A 23,401-nucleotide genomic window follows, 5' to 3' on the forward strand; every position below is an offset into this window, starting at 1 on the left:
CAATCTCTGCCTCTTCGGCACTGGATTACCAAGTGCCTGCTAAGGCTCCAAAAGTGTCTTCTGTGCCTTTCTTTAGCACGAGATGGTGGCGGTCTGCAAGGCACAGGGAGCTGAGATCCCTCAAGACATTGGTACTAAAAATAGAAAAGGCCAGGAAGAGCTGGAGTAGTCCCCCATGCCGCACGGTTATAGGGCAGAGCTCTCTACATTCTTATGTTGGAAAGGCACCTGTTGACCATGGTAACAATCCAGCCAATCATTTGGTCTGATATGACTTAGAAAATTTAGTGTTATTTGTAGCTTGATTTTCTTTACAAAGAAATGCTGCCAGGTTAATTAAATGTAGTCAGCTAACAGTTCAAGCCATCAATTAAGCTTCAAACAAATGGCAAAGTTAGAACATCAGGAATAAATTTATCCCTGCTGGTAACTTCATGTTTACAGCAGGTATAAATTTACTTTTATTTCACTCTTTACATCTGGCCTCATGTAAGAAAAAGCTAGGCAATTAGACTGCTCTTCAAATGTGCGTGATTCTGCAATAGAGTAACCAAGCAATATGTGCAATTTGTATTTTGCACTGATCTAGGTTAAAAGTATTATGGCAGCTCTTCACTGTTCTGATATTATTGGGCAGACACTAATGTATGGTAACCAGCTATTCATGCCATGACTTCGGTCTGAAAACCAACTTTACCAATACTCCAGCAATAATTAGAGATTAGAATATTAAATTAACATGAATTTGCATAGAAAAAGCTGTCATGTTTAAAAACTAAGGCCATGGACACAAGCTCTTAAAATACAATAAACTAGGTATCTCAATCTGTTTCTATAGAAACAGGGCTGATCCATTTTCAGAAAAGGAAGAGAAGTATAAACATGTGAAGGTTTGGGTGTTTTTTTTAAAATCTGCTTTACAATAAATTACTCTGTTTTGCATGTTAAAATATCTAAATACTCACCCTGCAAGCTTGGAAATAATAGGTTTATTTTGCAGAGTCAATACAGTAGATAATAGCTTTAGAATTCTAGGCTGCCTTACAAATATAAATTGGCTGCTCTGCTGAGACCATTGGTAAATTTAATTTCATTTGTTTTATACACAGAAAGAGAAGGGGATCAGTAGAATTTAATTGTGGCATCTAATATAAGAGCTAGTATGCTGATCAAGAATATTTTAATACACTTCTCTTTTTGTACCTAGTAGACAATTTAATTCTTCTCTAAATGGGTAATGCTACGGAATTTTTTGCCCCCATGGGGAATCCAGCATTTCCACAGAAAATATATTCTTACAAAAATGCTTTTATATTTTACACAGAAAATATAGGGACATTTTTCAAATACTACATTTCTACAATATTCTATTGTCCCACATATCCTCCTACTAGGAAATGATCTTGAAAGCGTATTTAGTTCTTCTTATGAAACATTTCTAGCCTAGCAATTTAAAGGACACATTGTCTCAGCTATTTTAATAAAAAAGGGTTTTTTTTAAATGTGGTAATTTTATCATCGTCTGGAGAAACCTTGCAGGCCAGGTAAAACAGGAAACTTGACTCACAATGCAATTAGAGGATGGAAAATTAAGAAAAAAAAAAGTGGAAAGAGAAGAAAAGAAAACAAAAGCAGCGCTGAATGGGTTTGTATAGAGAACACCTACACTAAGCTAGAATAGTTATAGTACAAAAATCACTGATGGAAAAGAGGTGCTGGTAAAGAAAAGGTGAGAACTGATAGATTTCCTAAGGTTTAACTGACCCATAGCTAGCAGGGATGTGGTCTCCGCTCCCATCAACACCCTGCATCATCAGCTCACTATAGGTGCAGTGACTGATTAGTTTTGAAATACATCAAAGGTTAGTGCTGGAAAGCATTATCTGGTTCCTCGGAAATGGGGCAGGATTCTGCCTGGCTGCATGGAATTATCTTCCCTGTGCTTGTGAGCAGTCTCTTCCATTTGCTGTCTGCCAATTAATCTATTAGGGAGAAGTTGCTTTTTGAAAATGAAGTTGTTTTTGAAAATGAAGGATTACTAGTCTTTATTTGAGCAATTCACTCCCTATTCAAACCACATTCAGGGGCACAGGCTGGGCACATGCCACTTACTAGGTTCCTTATTTAAATGTGTTACTCAAAAAATAAGTCTAAGAAAACATATGTTACCAAGTCAAGATCAAATGCTAGGATGTGCAGGATTACAGCTGGTCCTACACCTATTCTTTGATACCTTACACTAAATATCCACTATAAAGGAGCCCTTAGTCAAGTGCTCACTCATTTCCTGTCCTAATGAGGACTTTTTGCCTAATTCAGTGCACAGAATGCAAGGCAGTATGCTAACCTGCATCTGCACAACAAACATGTACCTTTAAGGGCATCTCCAGGAGGTGATACCAAACCTTTGAAGGTGGGCTAGTGCCCTATGGGTGAGAAACATCAAACAGGGAGAAGTGACACAGAAATTCTGTGCAAGGCTCTTTGACACTACAGAGTTTTCATTATTAGTAGCTACTAGTGTAACCATTACTTAAGAATTTTTTTACTCCAAAATACAACATTCCCATTCACTTCAATTTTAAGAAATGCACAGGCTTCTGCAAAACAAACCACTGGCATTTGAAGGTGAAAAGTTAAAAGACACGCTGTTACTAATACCTGTTCTAAGTAAAATTATTCATGTAATATAGGAACAGTTTCAACAGGAGATACAAAATTTTTGTTGGGCGGAATTCAACGACTTTACTCCTGCTTTGTGCCAACAGAATCTTGGGGGAATTCAGGCATCAAATTGTAACTACCAAGACTTTCTGGAGAATGTGCAAACTGTATCTAAGTCAAATATGGTTTGTTGTTTTTTTTTTCCCCTTTCTCCTCTTTCTTTAACAAAAACATGTAAAAGACCCCATCTGTGACACACAGAGCATACATCTGCCAAACTCCAACTTTCAGCTCTGAAGCATAGAATTTGAAATTCTCAACAGTCTATGCCAAGTGTCTATATCAGGCTGATTTGTTTGAGGCAAAGTTTGGGAGCAATGATAACAAGGGTTTTGTTTTTTTTAACCTGGTGTAAAAGAGGCCAAACAATAAAATTTTGCCTAATCTCATTATTGAAAATTGCTGAGCCATATTTTTAAAACTTCCTCTGCAAGGTACAATGAAATAAATCCAAATCAAGCAAACAGCATGTAAAGTTTTGGTCAGTGTGGGTATACCTTGACAAAGTTAACACTCATGGAGACTGTGGACTATCAGCTTTCCCTGTAGCTGTCTCAAGACTTAGAAATTATGGGCACCAATTACATTCTACAGGTGAGAAAGAGGTGTCATAGGAGTTACCTGGCAGGACAAGGTATTTATTCTGTCCTGACAACTATTAACAACCTAAGGATTTTGTGATGTAGTGACAACTATTTGGGGTTTGATTCTAAATCACTGGATAATTATTAAGCCCTGTCTGAATAGGAACCTCAGTATATACATCATTTACAAAACAAGGCACCAGCACTATTTCACTGTGGAAGGTGTGACGCCAATTTTGAGGGGGAAAAAAATACTTACCGGAAGTCCTGAGATGTCTGAATATTTCTTAGCAGGTCTAAATGAAGGAGGAGCATCAATATTAAAATCTAGAGAGAAACAAAGGCATTAACTCAGTGTATTTTATATATATATATTCTGTGACATATACCTACTCTCTTATGTCTCTATTAACTAGCAACACTAAGGCAAAGAAATATTAAGCAGAATCACCTCTGAAAACATTTAGCCTGTAAGCACTGTAAATCACAGTCTGATCCTGCTCACCTATAGAGTTCAGCAAGCAGAACTGCCCTCCCCAAAAGGAAAATGCCAGAGCCATTTGAAATGTCCATTTCTTCCAAGTCTTAATGAATTCCCTTGCAGTCAGTCATGTGCAAAGAATAGCCATTATCAAATGCATACTGTATGTTAAGACCGTGAAACATTGCTCAAGATTGCAGCTCTGAAATACTATAATCCAGAAAAGCAAAGTAATCTTTTAAATCAGTTAAATCTTTAAGCATGTACCACTTTAAGCCCAGTCAATGACCTAGAAAATTGTCTGAATGTTTAAACATTCAGGGTTGAGCGTTGAAAATTGCTGTTCTTCGGTGCCCTTTAGATAGCAATTATCACTCATAAACATTTTTTAAGATAAAGTTGGTATGCTTAAGTAGTTAAATCCTCAATTTTGGATGTTTACAAAAATACCTTATACCTGACTAATTTCTTTCCTTTCCTGATCTCCCTTGGAAGTCATTCAGATGCTATGTTCAATTCAAACACTCCATCCATATCAAATTTCTAACTCATCATCTCATAATTCAAAAGACCCTAATGCCACAGACAGCTGGTTTTATATATGAAACTGAATTCCTTTTCCCTCCATATAAAAAATCCAGCAAATTTCTGGTTGCAAACAGAGCATAGTAGAAATAGCAACATCAGCAGATTGCCAGTTACAATGGCCAGGAACACACAGTAATCTGCATTTTTCTGTAACAGTTGCATCTAAAACACTTCAAAAAACAGCAAGCTATTTTTGGATAAAGCACTAAGTCTGACAAAAAGTATATGCATATGCTCAGTTTTGAAATGCCTCCACTTGCTTAAATAAAATCTGAGAATTGCATTCTGCCAGCAGCTATGTTCAATAGTATCCTACTTTACAAGTAGACTTGAAGAATATCTAGATTAAGACCACTGCTGCAACTCTGCTCCTGTGGATGTAACCAGCTAGTACTGCTAATCAGCACTGCTAATAGTGTAGTTTCAGCTGTGCTGCACTAAAGAGAGGATGTAGGATTTTAATCTCCCAAGAATCTAGGATAAGGAGCTGGATAGGAAGCTTGAGCTGAGGTCTAAGCTAATGCAGGTATGTGGCTTTGCAAAACTATTTGAAAAGTGTTCAAATATAACTAACCAAGCAGCAGCCACCCACCAAAAGACCTCTGGACTGTACAAAGAGGAGAAGGTGCCTAACCAGTGAAAAGGTGTCAAAAAACTCTTGGGAATAAGGATTTCTGACTTGGTTTGGATAAATACTTTTTCCTTATTAAACTCTCCCCCCAGATGTATCTGAACTTTGCCATGGTACTCCAAATTATTTGCTTCTCCCTATTTTCCACTTAGGGCTGATGAGTATGATTGGAGTAATCTTAAATGTACTGCTGGACCCTGTTCAAGCAGGATACTGCATACACTGATGAAATAATTTAGGTTAGTTTTAAAGAAAGTTATTTGTGTGGATTCTATTATTTATAAATACATGCAAAGCGTCTAAGCAGCTTACAGCTAGGATCATTTAGTTGCCATGGCAATGCCCTTTCAGAAGCAAGAATTTGTTTTAGGTTCTTCCACGTTCTGTTCTTCTTGCCAGCTGCTGCTCCACCAATGCCGGAGTGCTAGAATTAAAAATATGGTGTTTAGAGAAAAAAATAAATAAAGAATACCATTTCAGAGCATGACACTTCTATTTCATAGTCTTTATGATGATATGTCTCATCTTGTCATGAACCATTTGTTATTCTCATTTCATCAGCAGGCTACTATGCTGTACACTTTAATCTTGGCTGCAAGCAAAAACAGAGCTTTTTGGACTGTGTCAAAGCTTCTATGTTTCTGATTAACTGAAGGAAATTAAAATCTGCTTTTTACATGGAAATAGAAAATCAATGTGGTTAGGCTCAGGCTGAGATTACAGGATTTTGTATGTTCTTCCTATCATATTAGAACTTATTACTGTGAAGTTGTTTCTAAAATTGTGATTATACAGCTAAATTTTTTCTCTCCTTTTCATGGCATATTACAGGTGCAGCTCTTTTCCAAATTATCTGTGACTGCAAAAAACACAACAGATTTTGCAAAATGTAATGAATACTATGAAAACTTTATAGAAATTTTATTTTTCTTTCAGAGGCTAGCAGACAGAATAATAGAAAAAGAATAATAAATAGAATGTTGGCTGCCAAGACAATTTTGCATTTTGAAAGGACACTAATGGAAAGCTTGCCACAGGTGCTATAATGGCAGTTGCAGTTATCAAATGTGATTGCTACAGAGTAATTTATTTACGTCCCTCCAGAGATAGAAGCTGCACAACATACTGTACTACTTCTAAATGATCAAAGGATACAGATTTACAGCTTAACTTCAGAAAAAGAAAATGTTCTTACAATTGAGAAGCTGCTATTTCTGTTAATAATTACTACTTGCCAAATGAGTCTCATTGAAACTCAGCAAAGATCTGTAAACACACTTCTGCTTTGAATGTTTATAAATTAACTAGTTAAATTGATGAGGATGACAGGAGGAAGGATTCAATGAAATAGCTTTTCTTTGCAGACATAAGATATATTCAGAAAAGACGCTCACAATCTGATGATCTGATGGGTTTTGGTGATGGATATCTGATTTAAAACACAGAAGGAAATATCTGCTCTTAGGGTAACACCTTAGTCATCTAAAGATCATTGTATAATAGAGACGGCTACAGCATGACATGAAACTACATGTACTTCCACACTAACTCAAATTAATTGTGTGAATTTTCCCCCAAATCATTGCATAATGATTTTTTGTTCAGTATTCTCAAAACCAACCTCTGTTTTTAAATGAACTTATGCCTCCTAAAAATGGGGCTAAGCATCACCTCACACACATACAATGAAAAGGCAACGCCATTCAAGCACAAATGAACCAAGCGAAGTTCAGAGAAAGCAAGAGCTAGGACAGATGCAGCTAATGCTCTACAGCAGCTACTGCTCTACACAAGTGTCAGAAAGTTTTTTTCCCTTCCTCATTGCCAAGGGATGTAAATTCCAAACAGAAAGTTTAGGAAAAGGTTAGTTCTTCCTCCTTCTCTTGGAGTCTATCCTCTGCAGTGGTTCAAACCTGGGCATATGCATGAGAGATAGATGCTATTTGATTTATTTTCTTCCTTTTAATGCAAATTAAGCTGGAAAGATGCTAAAATCCATCCAAATTGTTACTACCCGGTCATACCAATGAAATGCTGATTAACACTCAATGCATTTCTTCTCAAATTAGTTACAGTATTGGAGGGGACAATTTCATGGTTTTTATTATAACTGCCTATTATTTCTGCAGCAGTCACCAAAGACCCTGTACATTCATTATTATTTCAAGCATGCAGACATTAGTACTGCCTCTTTGGAAATGGTGACATCCCTCTAAGAACTGAAGGATCAGCTCAGGGCTTCATGGATATTTAAATCCTATGTGGAAGCTACATGGGATGCCTCTGGGCACAAAAGGAGCTTTTGCAATAAGCCCCATTTCTCAAAGATTCTGGTGCTTGCTGGAGGATTACTGAGCAAAGTATATAGTAGTTTGAATGCCCCTCTCATGACTGAAGTTGTCTGCAGAGCAGATGTAGAGCAACTCACATGTCAGAGATTAATTTCATACCCCCTGCCAAACCTGTGCTTAGTGAGCTGTGCGTTGCCTGATTACTCATTATGTGCTGTGGGATATTCTATCTTGTTCATGCAGAATGAAATCTGGGATAAAATCCTTCTTTCTAAGTACTGGCTTAGGACCAGCAGTCTGAGAGGTCTGCTTGTCTAGAAAGCATTTGTACTGTGTGCCAATGAGTTAGACTTGACACAGCAAGATAAAAAGATATCAAAAACAAACCAAACATTACTAACTTAATTTTCTTCACCTTCTCTCCTAGTTCAACCCTCAAAGTGTTAGCAGCCTGTATTTCATCGGCTGTCAGTGTTTACATGACTGAATGCTGGCAGGCCAGACTTCTAGGGAGCACAGAGCATTTTGCTTCTAAATCTAGCAATGACTGGAAGAAGACACCACAAATCTGTTAAGAGTTTCAGGGGCCAGAAGAGGAGCAAAATGCCATTTACTAACGACACCCTGGCTAATTTCTAGCTCAACTGCTTTGCATCCTGCCTTGACTAGGAGTCCGACATTTGTAGTATTAATTGCTCCTCTCTAGCTGTGGTAGTTTGTGAGATACCATATCATAAAACTTCCACACTTACCTGCACCCAGCAGGTTTCCTCACTCCATTCCAGAATTTAGTATAACTGCCTCTGGACCAGTGCCATTTTCATGCCATATTACAGTGTGCACTTTAGACCGTGGTGTTACATGAATTGAGGTGAATTTCTTAAAAATTGTCAACTTTTATTTGGCTATTAAGGTTATTTTCTTAATATTTACACTATGAACATGGTTAAATAGAATCCTAGTTAGTCTTTTATGGGAAAAGTTTGAAATTTCAAATTGTTAAAATGATATACTTACGATGAAGTTTGGGTCTTTAAATGGTAATGGCTTGGCAGTAGTTTCCACTGATCCTGTGCTGGAGTCTGTATTCAGAAATTTATTTTCACTTGCAGCCTCTCCACCTGCACTCTGCAGAAAAAATACAGTTACTGCTTGTTACTATGAGCAAGTTTAACTGGAGATGGAGCCATCTGCTGTATTACCTATCTGTTGCTTTCTTAGCTTTCCTATCTCCTTTGAATCTTTAAAGATGTTGTATGCCAAGAGTAGGGAAGCATGAAGCAGAGTATTTCTTAATCACTTTACAACTGACACATAAAAGGGAGGAGGGCAATAGATGGCCAAAGCCCACTGAGTACAAACTGCATAGGGTTTTTTTCAGTATTAATTAAAGCCACCTCATCTCACTTTATAAAGTGCAAAACAGCATGCGCAACCAAACACAGCAGAAATGTACATTGGATCTGTTTTAGAATGTTCTTTATAAAGTATTAACAGGAATATAAAAAATTTGTAAAAAGGCTTTTAATCAACTTTCTAAAGAAAAATTGATTAATCATTTTATTCATCCTTGGCTCCAGCTGTTCTTGAGTGAGGACTGAGAAGAAGCATTTTATTATATATTATTTTTATATGCAAGCTTCACAAAATGTACATGGGTGCTAGTTAGCACTTTCTATGTTTTCTTTATGGTTTGTTTATTTATTTAGCAGGAAGAGCAATCAGAAAAGATGTGTGTGACTGGAAAGCTAAAAAAGTTCTGTGTCAATCCAAGCAATTTCTGATAATTCTGCACAGCTGAGTTTACGGATTTTTTTAAAATTTGTTAGTGACCTATAAGTCTCCACATTAGCAGAAGTAGCCCATGCTACATACATAAATGTTTCTTTGAAATCCTCATCTACCCTCAAGTCAGTGCAAATTCTGCCACTGAGTTTGTTAGTTTAGTCAATAGGAATTCATACCTTGATTTTTTTTTTCACTTAGAGTAAAAGCTTGGCTAAAAGGTAAGTCAGCATTTACTGAGTGGATCTTTTATGTTACATTTAGAGAGATAATACTTAGGGAAAAAGAGTGTTTTACTGTAAAAACCCTTTGTGTTGATAAAATACTCACTGCAGTATGAAAAAAGGACCATTATTATTTGTGGCTTATTGGAGTACCTCTACAAACTGGACTATATAACAAAGGCCATGATTCAGCATATCCTTCTCCATGTGACTACAAGGGAAGTGTTTTTACTCTTAATACGTGCAAAAGTAATTACAGGATTAGGGACTAGGCATGTTGAATTCTTCTTAGGGGAAATACTTCAGTCATTCTACAGTACCTGTTTTCAAAGATAGGCGTTAAATAACGGAAATATAAAGTAAAAAAGCAACTTTTCTAATGCCTTACAAAAATAAAAATATGAATAGAAATAATCTGTTTTAGAAACAACACAGTCCTCTGTAAGTTCATATTACAGGGGATAAGGCAATAATAACATCAGCAGAAGCAACACTGAAGCCTGTAGCTTACACTTGATTCTTCCACTGAGGACAGAAAACATTAAAAGGCAGTGACTGTCAGAGAAACGGAACAAATGCAGATGGATGTTTAGAAACATGTACATTATAAGGCAGTGAGCAGAGAAAATATTTTCATCAATCTTGAGTAAAGTGGCTTTATACACTGAGTTCCTAGGTTTCAAAGTATATTCTTGTACATGCATGCTTCCAGCACTTCCGATTTCAGCAGCAAACATTAGTCAGCTTTGAGAAAGACAAGGCTTGAGATACAAGATTATTTTTCATTAATTCATTATCTCTGATACTGCTCATTATCAGTGTAAATTCTCTTAAGTGGAAGAATCAGGACTCAGATTTATTCTTCAAAGCATTCTTGACTTTTCTTTGGTACCATCTGGTTGGTTTTAAATCTAGTTCTACAGATAATTACTTTATCATTTTTGCCCCTTCAGTGATCTTCTCCTAAGTATTCTGGTTTCTATGAAACAGGCTTTCAGTAGTATTTCAACAATATCTCAAAACGGTAACTAGTACTTTGAGATTCAGCAAATAAAAATAGTTCAATAGTAAAGGGAAAGAAACTTCCTCATACATATAGTCTGTAATTACTGCAGCTGGATATACTTACATACTACCCTCACTGTCTTCAGTGTTTTTTTAATGTGTGGATTCAGTGCTAATCTTGCTGTGCAGTGGGAAGGGAAGAAAGTAAGGAATTGCTCCTGGCATGACAATTCCTGAATGTAAATACTACATGTAATTTCCATACTGACTCCTAAGGGATTTCAGGTAAGAAATCTGCTGAGTTGGGTTAGTTCTCATTACAGGACAGATGTTGATTTTGTTGGTGCCAGTATCCCTTGCACGGTGGCAGAGGCAGCAGGATCTAGAGCAGCAACTGCTGCTTTTTGGGTTTGTTGCCCATTAAGGCATGAGGTTCATGGGAATCACTCAAGTCATCCTCCAGTGCCAGTGACACATAGAGCCAGCAGTGGCCCCTGGATCTGTCATGGACAATTTGAGAGCAGCAGTTTCTTGTCCAAGCAAAGGGTGCAGGGCTGTAAAGCGTTTTTCATACCACTGAGGCACACAGCTGATACCATGATTTCAGAGCCCTGTGACAGAGTGGGAAGCAAGTAAGGCTGAGTATTGTGATTGCAGTTAAAGGCTGGGAACTGAGATAAAGCCTACTGTAGAGGGATGCCAGTTCCCTCACTCAGCACTGCTTGTACGAAAACTCTGATTTTTAGCATTGGAACCACAGCAGAGAGACACTCAGCTAATGTGCTTTTCTTTCTGGAAAAACATTAAAGAGTTGAGCAGAAGCACTGCTTCCCAAATAATGTGCTATTGCACAAAGGCGTGAACTCTGGAAATACAGAGCTTTGAAAAGCTCTTCCCGTGCTGCCTGCAGAAGTCTCAGCTGATATCCTCTGCAGCTTTATAGCCACAAATTGCAAGTGCCTCCAGAATCTACAAATCTCCCTGGCCTAGGTTTTATACATCAGGATTTAAAGCATAGGAAACATCATATAATTTTTCAGGTTCATTTCTGAAAGGCAGGGGATATGGATCTACCTTTGTTCTGCAAAACACATGTTTCCTGAAAGTGAATAACACAGTGATAACACAAATCATTATTTACAGCCTGAAAAGAGATTCCTCAGTGAACAATTACTGCTCAGTAAAGGTAATATTCAACTTTTAACATCAGTTGAACAAATCTCTTCCAAATGTGCTTGTTTTCTTGGTGGTTTAGATTGGAGGACGGTTCATTCTTCACTGTCACGTGTTGGGACAAACAAACAGGAAGAATTCAAATGCCCTTTGTAGTCCTGTGAAGTGACGGCGGTGTCGTGAGCACAGTGAGGAAATGTCTGTCACCAGGGAACACGCTCTGCTCAATGTGTGCTGTAACCCCCAGTCACGTGTGGGGCAGCTTCCCCTTCCTGCACAATCCACAGCCCAGCCTCAGCACATTTTCCCTACCGAGCCGCTCTCTTAGCTAACTCCCTCACCCCCAGACTTCTGGGATAATCCCAAATGCTTTGCCATTTGGCTAAAAAGAAGGTGCAACCATGGGCTGAAATGCTCAAAAGCTTCTTTAAAGTTTCTTTTTAACTGATCTTGTAAACAATCATTATGGAGAATTCAATATACACTTGGAGGAGAGAGCAGCATTTAACGTGCACTTTATAACTAAATTGTGTCTTTTAAATGGTAGTTTATGTAACTAGGGCTACAGGGAATTTGTGCTACATTAGTCACTAAGCAGCATGTTTTTCTCCATAGTCTGTTGAAGATTATAGCAACAAAGACTTTTGGAGTGGCTTTACGTTTACAGGGTACTCCTGCATGGGAAAATGAAGATGTGACATCAGCACAGCTGAACATGCTTATGCTAGTTGTACCTCAAATCAGGATAAAAACACTGCAGTAAATACTGCAGCTAAGCCATCAGTAACTATCAGTAACTCATCCTCTCCCAGCACCTCTTTCTGTAGCTATTAATCCCCACTGAAGTCCATGTTGCCACTTCTTCTCATGTTACCCCTCTCTGTTCTTCTCCTCCTCCTCCTCCCAGTATCCCCATGGCACTGAGCAACCTTGACTGGAATGGCATATATTAAAAGTCATAGGCAGCAGGTCAGATACTTCTTACAGGAGCACTTGTGCAATTTTATTCCCTCTGTAAAGTTGTGTTTATGTGCTTCAGCTGAATTTTAACTACAACCACAGTATGGCAAGTTGGCAACCTCTATCCCTCCTGGGACAGACAAGAGAAATAGTGAAGGGGATGAGCTTCTATTTTGCAGCTCTTTTCACAAGACCATCTCTCGAGTATTCAGAGCATCCCTGCTGGGTGGAACACTGCTCTCCCTGTTATGTCCTATGACTGGGTGACAGTAACCCAAGGGAGGAAAATGGCAGAGGACTTGGTAGCAAACATTTGAGAGAGACTGAAAACCTGCAGCAAACACTTGGGAGCCCTAATAAGTTTGTTTTAGGAGCAGCCAAGTCTGGGGAAGAGACCTGACCTAAACTTTGCTACCTCTACACTGGTTTCTTTTGAGTAAAGCCAAACCCCAGGAATGAGCCTAGTTTGGACCCTGCTGTATATACTGCCTGTACTGGGAAAAAAACACACTGGGAGGCTGCCTATTCACATACTACTTTCAGTATTAAGTTTTGGTAGATCTATTAATTTTTTGTATATATTCTGTTCCAAATTCCCTACCGCAGATGTTTTCATATGTTTTCCAAAGACTGTGCCATCTATCTGGTTTTATTTAGAGAGGACAAGCAAAACTTGTAGACCATGGAAACTGATTTCTTTGTTTTGGCTATTTCTAGGTGGAATCAGCATTGTGGGGTTTGGGATGGGTGTCTGCAATGGCACTAAATACCAGGTGAAATTAGCTTATTATTAAAGTGCTTGTTTCACTCATAATTTCTTTTTTTTTATTATTTTTTTTTTAATTCCCCCAGCAAGGATTAAAACTGTGCAACCTCAGGATATATCAGAATAGCAGATATATACTGAAGTAAAATTTCTTACCTATTTATTTTTCAATTATATTCTATGACATTTTTTTATTATTTTAGACTAATAGAATTTTACTATATATATAAAAACCCCATGAAAATATGAAACATTAAGTCAAAAATGTAAATACATACTTTTCTGGCATCCTGTCACTGCACACCACACATGCCATGGCTTAGAAAAAAAATAAATTTGCACATCACTGAAGGTATACTATGAACCATCAGTGTCCAGTTTCACTAGGTGTTAACGGTTTTACATGCTAAAACAAAATTTAAAACCAGAAGGTAACTGAACAGTGTGTTGGTAAATCAAAACTTAAATGCATAAATAAATTCTGTGAGAATTGGAAAGGAAGTTTCTCATTTAAGGATGCAAAAACAATACTAAAAACATTGATTCTGTTTTCTGCAAATCATTAATTTGTTAGTTTTGACTATATATTGAGTACAGAAATTGTAGATGATGATTTTACATGTTGGGTTTTGTTCTGCTTTTGTTTCTGCATTCAGTATTTTTGAAATGCTGGCTTTGTCTTATAGTGATGATGAAGGTGTTGTATGTAACTATTGAAAAAGAACTAATTAGAGGGGTCTGGCCCCTCTAAGCACCCAGTTTACTGAGGAACCCACTTGACTTCAACCTCTCAATGTGAAATTCAATAAATAATTTAAATTACTTTTACTTTCTTTTGGCAGCTGATTTTCATAATCACAATACTACTACAACATTGCTTTAACTCAGCTTCAATAATGGTGGATGTCTAATTATTCCTTTTGTAGGTTACTTTTAAAGCAGCAATATCCAACTTGTAGCAACTTACTTGGATTTTAGTTGTGTGTAAGTTCTGTGAAATCCTGACAGAGCTGTGGCATGCAGCCAGGGAAGAAAATGGTAATTTATAAAATCGATGGATAATACCTGTATTTTCACTAGCAGACAATTACAGTGAGTGAGAATGCCATATGGAAACAGAGCACAAATGTCACTAGATGACAGCAGCGATGATACGAGTAGACTTTTTAAAATTGGGAGTAGATCCTGAATGTCAGCTATTTAACTGAGTGCCAGCTAATACTGCTCATACTGGAACATATATTAAGCTGTTTGATTAATATATTAGCTCTCACTGTAACAAGGCTGGCCCAGGCTCTTGCACATTCTGAATATTTAAATCATTTAACTTTGCATGATGACATGACAGGGGCCATTAAAACTTGAACACGTACCCTCTGGCAGACAAAAATGCAGCTCTTTACATTGCTGGAAATAATTCACTAAGAAAGGTGTCAGAATTAGATGTGTTTAAACTCAAGTTAAAATGATGGTTAAAAAATTTCTTATCACCAACATTATAACCATGGTATATTTCTGAAAGCAAACTTACTGAATACTCAGTAACAATGCAGGACTGAAGAAACAGCACTGTCTAGAACAAAATTAACTCCATCCATGTCTGTGACAGAAGGGTTTGTTGGAAAGACTTTTTCAGTAAGATGTATAAATATGTCTTCCTCATCTGAAATTCAGCTTGAAAATGTTTGCACGCCAAGAAGGAAAAAAACAAAACAAAAACCTAATCTTGCACATTCACAGCAAATTTTGTTCCACAGGGCACTGAAAAACTGAATTTACTTAAAAAAACCAAAATCGTGAGTAGCTATTAAGTACAGTGCAGATCACTGTCCTTGATTTCAAGCACCTACAAAGGTTGGCAAGTCATTTGTGTATACAGCTTAAATTGGGAGTAAATCTATCAAAGTCAGTGGGTTTCACTGTCAACTCATCTTAAAAGACAAGCGTCCTCATATAGGTTTCTGCTTCCACTGACATCACAAGTAAATATCCCAAAGGCCTGACAACAAAAATATTTTTGCTTAAATTACCACATTGTCCTCAGATGCTACTGATGTTTTGACTTATAAAGAAAGATGAAAGAGGGTTGTTAAAAACAAACATAACAACACAAAGCCTGAAATTAGATTGTTGGACTATTACAATAATAGTTTACAATTCCAAGTACATGTATCACTAAATGCACTTCTTCTAACCATTCTCCAGAGGGTTTCTGAGTCATGTGTCAAACTACTTACCTGTAGAAGACTTACAAAAGCTGCCTTTCCTAAAACAGCAGTTCTTTCCCTTTGACTTGTTGAGTATTTCCACCAAGCATCAAGAGTTAATCAGCTGTGCAAATTAACTCCAAACATATGACTAAAATTTAGATATAATCTCTGCTGTTGGATATATGAGTATGGGGGAAAGTGTTTGAAGCAGGACATGGAAAACGCTTCAATTGCAATTTAAATAAATACATAAAGACACATAACTGCCCAGATAGCAATCTCGACATTATGCTTTCGAACCTCTGCTGTTCTGAGGCGAGTTAAACACCTCACATTCCAACTGCCTCAGAAAGGCTGAATAAAATTTTACTCATGCACTAAAAGATTGGACTGTCACAAAGTGATGGATGGCTTTTCTATGCTCTCTGTAGGGCATTTCAATACCATAGACTCCAAGTGCTCTTGATTAAAAGGCAACATTCTCATTTAGGGTCCTGTCAGTGTCTGAGCTTCAAACCATTATCATTCACCTGCACTGGTGGTTTCAGTGACAAAATACTTACCAAAATGTATAAAATAGTAATTATTTTAGTCACTTTGGTAGTGGTATAAAGCACCCTAATGCAAAGCTTTATTATGATGTGTGAGGGTTAGAATTCAAAATTAAAAATGCAACCAAAGGGAGTCTAAGATTTTAATTACATTCCCCACCTCTCAAGCATTTCTGAAAAACCTGGGGGGAAAAGACATAGCAATTTCATTATATAAGATCTCCTTTCATAATGGTAATGCTCACTTAAAAAAAAACCACAAAAACAGAACAAAAAATAAAAGGCAAGAAAAACTCAAGTTCACATTCTTCTCTTCAAAATTATTAAATAGTCAAACAAAGAAAAAGATGAACAAGCTTCGTAAAAAGCTTGGATTTATTCTCAGGAGACTTCAAATGCCAAACATGCTTTCCCATTTAAAGACTTTTAAGTACTGTGATAGGCAAAGTTTTATAACTTTCAGATATTTAGTGGAAAAAAAATTGCTATTTCCTGTGGGGAAAAGCCTCAAATAAAATGTAATTGGGACACAACTGTGAATAGCTTCACACTATCCCAGAAAAGCTTGGTTTAATTTGCATTTGCCACAAAGCTCCCTTCGGTTTAAATAATTGCAAGGGATCTCTAACTTTTAGATTTCATTTGGTGGATTGGGACTACTCCTTGTTTATAAAGTTTGACAGTTTTCTTTATTAAGAAAATTGTAACTTTAACAAATTCATAAGCATAAGCTGAGTGACATTGCCAAAGTGGCCCTAGAGCTAAAACTTTCAGTATATTTAGAATCCAAAAGCACATGTTTGGTCATACTTTTATCAAGGCTAAAAGCGAGCTCAGCTAACAGAATATTTTGATTCCTCTGAATAAAAAAAGTCTCCTAAATTGATGAGCTTTAAGACCGAAAATGGATGGAAGCATACTAGCAAAAAAGACTACACTAAATCACAATTGAATTTTTATAAAAAAGCTGCCAGTATGTTCCTTTCTCTATCAGAAAAAATCAGTCAAGGACTTTGGCTAAACTGCTTAAAGTTAAAATACATCATTTGATACAGAACAGTTAAGGTCAAAGTACTTCTGAGAAAAGAGTGGAGGATTACAATATGCTCATGTGCCATTAACATTGTAAAGCTGCGCTCAGGGAGTATACCAGAATCCCTGTGCCGAGTAACAGCCTTCAGCCAAGGCAGGAGAAGGATCCAAGCCCATTCATCTACACGTGACTGAATCAAGGACAAGGAAAGCAAGAAGTTATTGGCTCCTATGATTGATAGGAGAATAATTTCATTCTGAAAAAAATCCAAAAAAACTCCTTAATTTCTTGATTGTAGTTTATTCTGTAGAACATTATCTATTCTGATGGGAAGTAACAATTGAGTAACAAAGAAAAACAAAACTACATTTCTTCAAGGAAAGGCAATTAAATAGTTTCATCTGAAAGCAGAGTGTATCTTTCAGAGCTCCTACTCTATACATTTTTCTTAGTAAAAACCACACCTGAATTAGAAGAGTTAAATCTTACCTTCCAGGTGTTATGGACTACTGGATAAACCAACACAGAACACAAAACGTTACTTTTGCATTTTCTCTATTTTTTGCACATTTTAGCACTTGATTCTTTATGATTTTAAATGAAATAAAACCAGGATTTTTATAAACTTTAAATATAAAAATTCTAGTTTTATTTCATTTCTGCTAACCACACTACTTCTGCCATGGCCCATTGCAGACTAAAGTTCCTTAGAATATTTTTCCATTTATGCACAGGTACTTAAGACTGACTTCCATACTAAAACACTGTGTCAGAAAGACAAAGGTTGGGTACACTGATCTATTGAACACTGCAATGCTATAGAAACTGAGAATTAAAACATTATTTCTCTGAACCTTCAAAAAGTTATCAAAGGCATAATGTATCAGAGAGCAGTAATTTTATCAGATGCTCTTTTAAAGAAGACAAGAAAATAAACTGTACCTTAGACTTTAAAATTCTTCAACCTAAATCAGTGATCTTTATTGTTTGTCTCATATTCTAGGACAAAAAAAATCTGGTTGCACATGCCCTAAATACTTCATTCACTTTCCTTTATCTAGTAAACTCACCAACCATTCCAACTGTGACTAGTACACCAGTCTCCTGTAATCAGCAAAACTGTAGGTGCATTATCCTATGGATACATTTAACTGGATAATGAAAAGAAAAAAAAAAAACAACCCCCAAAAAAACCCTGACAAGTGAACCAAAATAAACATATGGCAAATTCTAATTTAGATGAAAATAAGGTAATATAAGTATCTCTTGTCGGCTATTTTGAAGCAGCTCAGGAGGAAAAGGGAAGAGAGAGTTGTATGGTAGAGCTAATTTGAAAGCAAATTTCTGACATATTTCTGCAGAAACATTTGTACAAGTAGGTGGTTGTTTACTCAGCTATGCAAGTTCTGTGGCACTTCACCCTGATACCATATATTGAAATTGAGGAACTGCAGCAGATCTGAAAAGTGCCAGACAGTTCAGTGTTTTCAAATAAACTTCTATCCCAACTGCTTTTTTTTGCTTGAAATAGAACAGAACTATTAAAAGGCTTGACTTGCCACTACATTAGAATTAGTGGAGTTTTGATATCACATCCACAATTGCAGGTGAGAGGGAAACACAGTACTTAACATTTTGTGGTGGGTTTAACAGGATCCCATTTTAAGACATTTCTCACAATATATATTCAGCAAATAAAAAAATACCTTTTGGACAGTTGAAAAAAAAAAGGACAAGGATAAGAAGTGCAAGTCTGTATCTGTAAAAAAAGGCAATTCTGGCTGCAACAAATAGGTTTAACAAAAATGCAGGTGAAAATGGAATTTCTGACTTGAGAAAATTCAGGGTCATTAATATGAGACTCAAACTAGTGCTTCTAGTCCTAGACTATGTAAATAAAGATAATCAACTTAAAGAATAAGGCGTTTCCAGATTACTACTTTGGTTTGAGGAGCCTGAACACACGGTGCATACACCAAGGAAAAATGGCCTTCTTCTATTCAAGTTTGTTGACTTTAACAGTTAATTTTGCTGTCAGAACATTGTCCTCTCCTTTCAAGGGAAGAGCAGCTCTACCATTGTTACAGTATAGGGAGACTTAATACTGTCTAAATGCAGTAGTTGATTTTTGTGGCAATTTTCATGTTTGCACCTGCCTATGGCAGGAGTGTAGGACTGTTTGTTTAGGAAGAGGACACACCCGTCTTAGTCACATAATCAGACATCTGGAAGCCGATAAAATAACACTGAATCACTGAGGCTGGAAGGGGTCTCAGGAGGCAACAGCTCAAAGCAGAGTCAAAACTGACCTCAGACTTGATTCTTGGGGCTTTTCCCCAGCAGGCCCCAAACACTTCCAAGCACAGAGATTGCACAACTCTCCACAGAGCTCTCTGTCTCCCTGGCTAGAAATCAATAACTTATAAAATAGAAAATAATGGTTTTAGTGAAAAAAAAAAGCTCTTTTGGTCATAAGCAGTCATATAACTCACATTAATTACTGCCCTAATTTCTGCATATTCCAACTCAGCAGGATTTTGCTGTAGTCCTGATGGTTTCAGGGCATAAATTTAACAAAGTTTTTAGACAGAAGAGTCATCTTTTATTAAATGTACCTGTTTATCTGAAATATTAAGACAAGCTTCTGGATGGACTGCATACCAATACACCACAGACTCAACAGAAAGACTTTGTATGCCACAAAGCTTTCATACAATTTCCTAGAGGGTTTTAACTCCCTCCACCTTTATCCTAAATGATGAGTGTTGTCACAATACTTTCCCCCTTGCCTGATGAACATCCCCTATACTTCTGAGACGCCAACAACATTTTCTCCTTGATTCATATCTAACCAAACTCTAAGCAGTAGCTCTGTATTTAGCTTGGGAAGTTGCTGTTTCACTTTCAAATATGAAAAAAGACTTAAATCCTGGAATTTGATTTGAGTTTTCCAGCTCTACTACTTAAGTGACACTAGCCATACCTGTAAACCTTATCTAATTTATGCAGAAACTATCACAGGTGTCTTAGCCTTTCCTGCCTTTCTTCTTGTTCTTTCATTAACTCAGGAAAGTAAAAATCTGAGGAAGTAATAAATAAGGCTGTCATGATAAGCACACTGCATCCTTATGAACGCCAGGCTAAGTTAAGCTACAAGCATGTCAACACTCCAAGGGCAGAAACTCAAATACCTAAGTTGCTTAAAACTGTGTCGAAGGTTTCAACTCTAGGCCTGTGGATGTTTACAAAATGAGCTGTCTTTTTTAATTACATCAGATTTTATGTAGTACACATATTGGGTAGGTTGTACACAGAAGCAAGGAATTTTAGGTGTTTATTGAAAATTAAGGACGTATGATACAACAAATCATATTTCTCTGTTAAATAAATGATAAAAAGGCAAATATGACCTAAGACTCTCTTTTCATGTGGTAAATCCCAGCAATGGCTTAGAATGCTTTATAAAAGGAATTTTGTCTTTTAAGTCTCAAAAATGCTCCTTATCCACAGCAGGGTCTTTTAAACAGCAAGGGCATTTTTTCTTCCTGAGTCAGCCAGTACTTATGTCCTGGGGCAGGACAATAATTATAAGACATGTAGCCACATACATCCATTCACCCCTTCCAAAATGATGGCCTCTGCTACAGCGTAAATATGTATTAGAAAAGAGTTTCCTCCAATCCATTTCAAATTTGCTTCTTGAATCAACAGTATTGCATTTTTACTACAACACAAACACTTTTTATTAGATGGATGGCATCACTATTTCACTTTTTGTCTAGTGTTTAGAAAATAAATTATTTCTGATCCCTGTTTGCACAACTTTGTTGTATTAAAATTATCATAAGACAAAATATGTAACAAAAACAAAGACCTAAAATACATAAGCAGACCATTCTGATAACCATGTCCATTACCAAACTACGGCTTTGTTCTGTTTGGAACAGAGAGAAAACTACATCCCTGGTTGTGGAAGAGAACACCTTTCCACACTCCCACACCAGACCTGCTTCTAGGTCAGTGGTTAAGGTGTGCTTGGGAAAAAGAGGGTTTGAATCCCTTCAGGCAGTGACAGGAAAAGGTAACCTCAAGTGGAGGACAGATTAAGCAGCTCTAAGGACAGATATAAAAAGCAAGTATCAGTGCAAAAGTGTGCTTCTACTTTTGAAAGAAAGGATTTAATACCTGCGTTCAAAAAGGCAGATGTTCATGGTTCTGAATCCCAAGTAGAACAAGTTGCCTAAATCTTCAGGGAGAAGTATAATTAGGACTAGTACATATTTCTTGATAGCTTATTTTGGTGGCATCTCACAGTTAGTAGAATCAGCTGAGGATCTTGGAGGCTGACAGACAAGCAATATGACAGCTGAAGCTGTTACTTTCCAGAGCTTCCTGCAGGCAGGAATACTGGATGGAGCATTTCATTTAGTCTGTTACAGTCAGCTAATGAAATCTGGAATTAAGAGTATGTAAGCTCATGAAGGAGATTGCTTGTAGTGGAAAAGTGGTTTTCCTTGCCACTTGGTTGTGCCTCTTCCTTGTGCTACACCCCACAGCTGTTAAGAGTTCCCTGTGAATCAGTCCAGTTCACCAGTGCAGCAGGAGGCAGTGCAGCTTCCAGGAGAGGAAGAATGTTTGGCAAGTCCTGATTGCTGACCTCTATCAGTGGGAACAGGTCTGGGGAGCACCAAAGCTGGCATGATGCAGGCAGTAGGGCCATGCAGCTGAGACTTGTGGAGGTGGATAAGAAGGAAGAAGATAGGACATGGGACTTCAATAATGAGAAACTAATTCACTCACCTAATTGAGCCTCTTGAAGTTGCAGGTGTATTTTACAGTGAGGCAAGGCACACTGTTTATAGATATGAATTCTTGTGTCAGGGCCAGGGATACTTCTCAACACAGTGTGTCACAGCTTTTATCGCTTCCTGCAGGTTTAAATAAACAGAGAGTCTCTCCATTCTGTTTTCTTGGAATGTTTGCAAAGTGTGTTCACAACTCTCCCTGGCTAATAAATTAATTTTATATTAGCCTTTCTAAACCAAATTGAACACACTGAATAAATGGATATAATTGATATAACTACCAATGCCTTGCTACAGCAAGAATTGAAGTTACTATCAACCATAATTATTGCACTTTAGAAAAATGTGAAAAACAGCCTAACACCTCTTCAAATCTGCAATATCTAGACAGTTAAATTATTGCAAATTTTCTTTTGTTAATCTGGATCTTTTACAGCATTAACTGGATTCTGAGATCACTTTTTTTAGGGGTACTACCTTTTATAGACTATTTTATGGTAAAGTACGTATATGAGGTGTTTTAGATTGTTTTCTCCTTCAAAAAAATAACCTATCCTATTTTATCTCCTTATGATAGAAGTGGTGAACCATCTTTATTAAGTCTCCTAAATTTCTGGTAGGTTTAATTATGAATCCTGAAACTAGGTGTGATCATAGTAAAACTCCATTTTCTGTTAATTAAAGGAGAGATTAAAATTGTCTGCTAGAGCAAGTGAAGAAAAGTAAAAAACCCATGACACCAGCGCACTGATGCCCATAAAAAAAATAAAACATAACACATCTGCACTTACTCTAAAATCTATTCACATTTCGTTGGGGGAGGGAGGTAATTCTCTGAGATTGGCATAGTCTGGTTTAGAAATTCATATACTTTTATGATTACAGATCATCTGAAACCTTCAAAATCTGATAAATGTCAAGCAAAGTTAATTCTTAGCTCTGTTTTGACAGTTTCCATTTTAACCTAGATTGCTCTATAAAAGCAATTCCCTTTTTATAATAAAGATGAGCTTAAAACACACATAAATTTTGTCAGATTTCTGTAGAAAATCTGCTTTTTGTCTTTTAATTACCATTTTCCCCCATCAGGGACTGGAGGGATTCTGGTTCTTTAACAGATTTAACTTCAAATGTGCAAGTGACAAAAACTGGTGCTTTGGGATAATCCTGTTTCTCCTTAGTGGACTGTCTGAAAATAAGATGTATTTTGGGAAGAGTATTCCAGCTATTCACTATCAGTTTTGTTGCAGAAAGTATCTTTGTGGTGCAGTCTGAAAGGATTAGACATAGGCAGTGACCCTCTAAGAGCTTCATTCTGAGAACTGCAGGTCTGGGGGATTTTCAGTGCTCTGTGGTCTGGTGACATGCACTGTGATGCCAGAGTACATTAATATCTGTGGGATAGCTCTGCCAATTGAAATGCTACCTGCTAAAACTCTTGTTAAGACATGGCAATTTGTTTTGAACTGGCTGCTTGTTTTGTAAGAGCGAAAACTCCTGGGTAGGATTTGGTATAATTGTGCAAGTGGATGAACTTGAAGAGCTCACCTTAGCAGTTTTTATCAGTAACTAGCAATCACCTGCAATGTA

At 37.0% G+C, this 23,401-nt stretch overlaps 1 protein-coding gene across 2 annotated transcripts in view; it reads right to left on the reverse strand.

The window, feature by feature from the left end:
* INO80C (INO80 complex subunit C) overlaps window positions 1-23,401 on the reverse strand; it is a 37,099-nt gene that overhangs the window by 1,493 nt on the left and 12,205 nt on the right. Inside the window, exons 2-5 of one of the 2 annotated variants that reach the window (XR_015288971.1) lie at window positions 21,807-21,934; window positions 8,317-8,427; window positions 5,321-5,432; window positions 3,568-3,635 (exon numbers count right to left, since the gene is read on the reverse strand). Coding sequence is in view for 1 of the 2 variants with exons in the window: in XM_086896841.1 (XP_086752967.1) it covers window positions 3,568-3,635; window positions 5,321-5,432; window positions 8,317-8,427 (291 nt within the window). In the remaining variant the exon portion in view is untranslated. The remainder of the gene's footprint in view (window positions 1-3,567; window positions 3,636-5,320; window positions 5,433-8,316; window positions 8,428-21,806; window positions 21,935-23,401) is intronic. The other variant, XM_086896841.1, reaches the window with a different exon arrangement.

Source organism: Cyanistes caeruleus, chromosome 1, assembly GCF_971803275.1.
Source record: "Cyanistes caeruleus chromosome 1, bCyaCae1.hap1.1, whole genome shotgun sequence".
Classification (NCBI taxonomy): Eukaryota; Metazoa; Chordata; class Aves; order Passeriformes; family Paridae; genus Cyanistes; species Cyanistes caeruleus.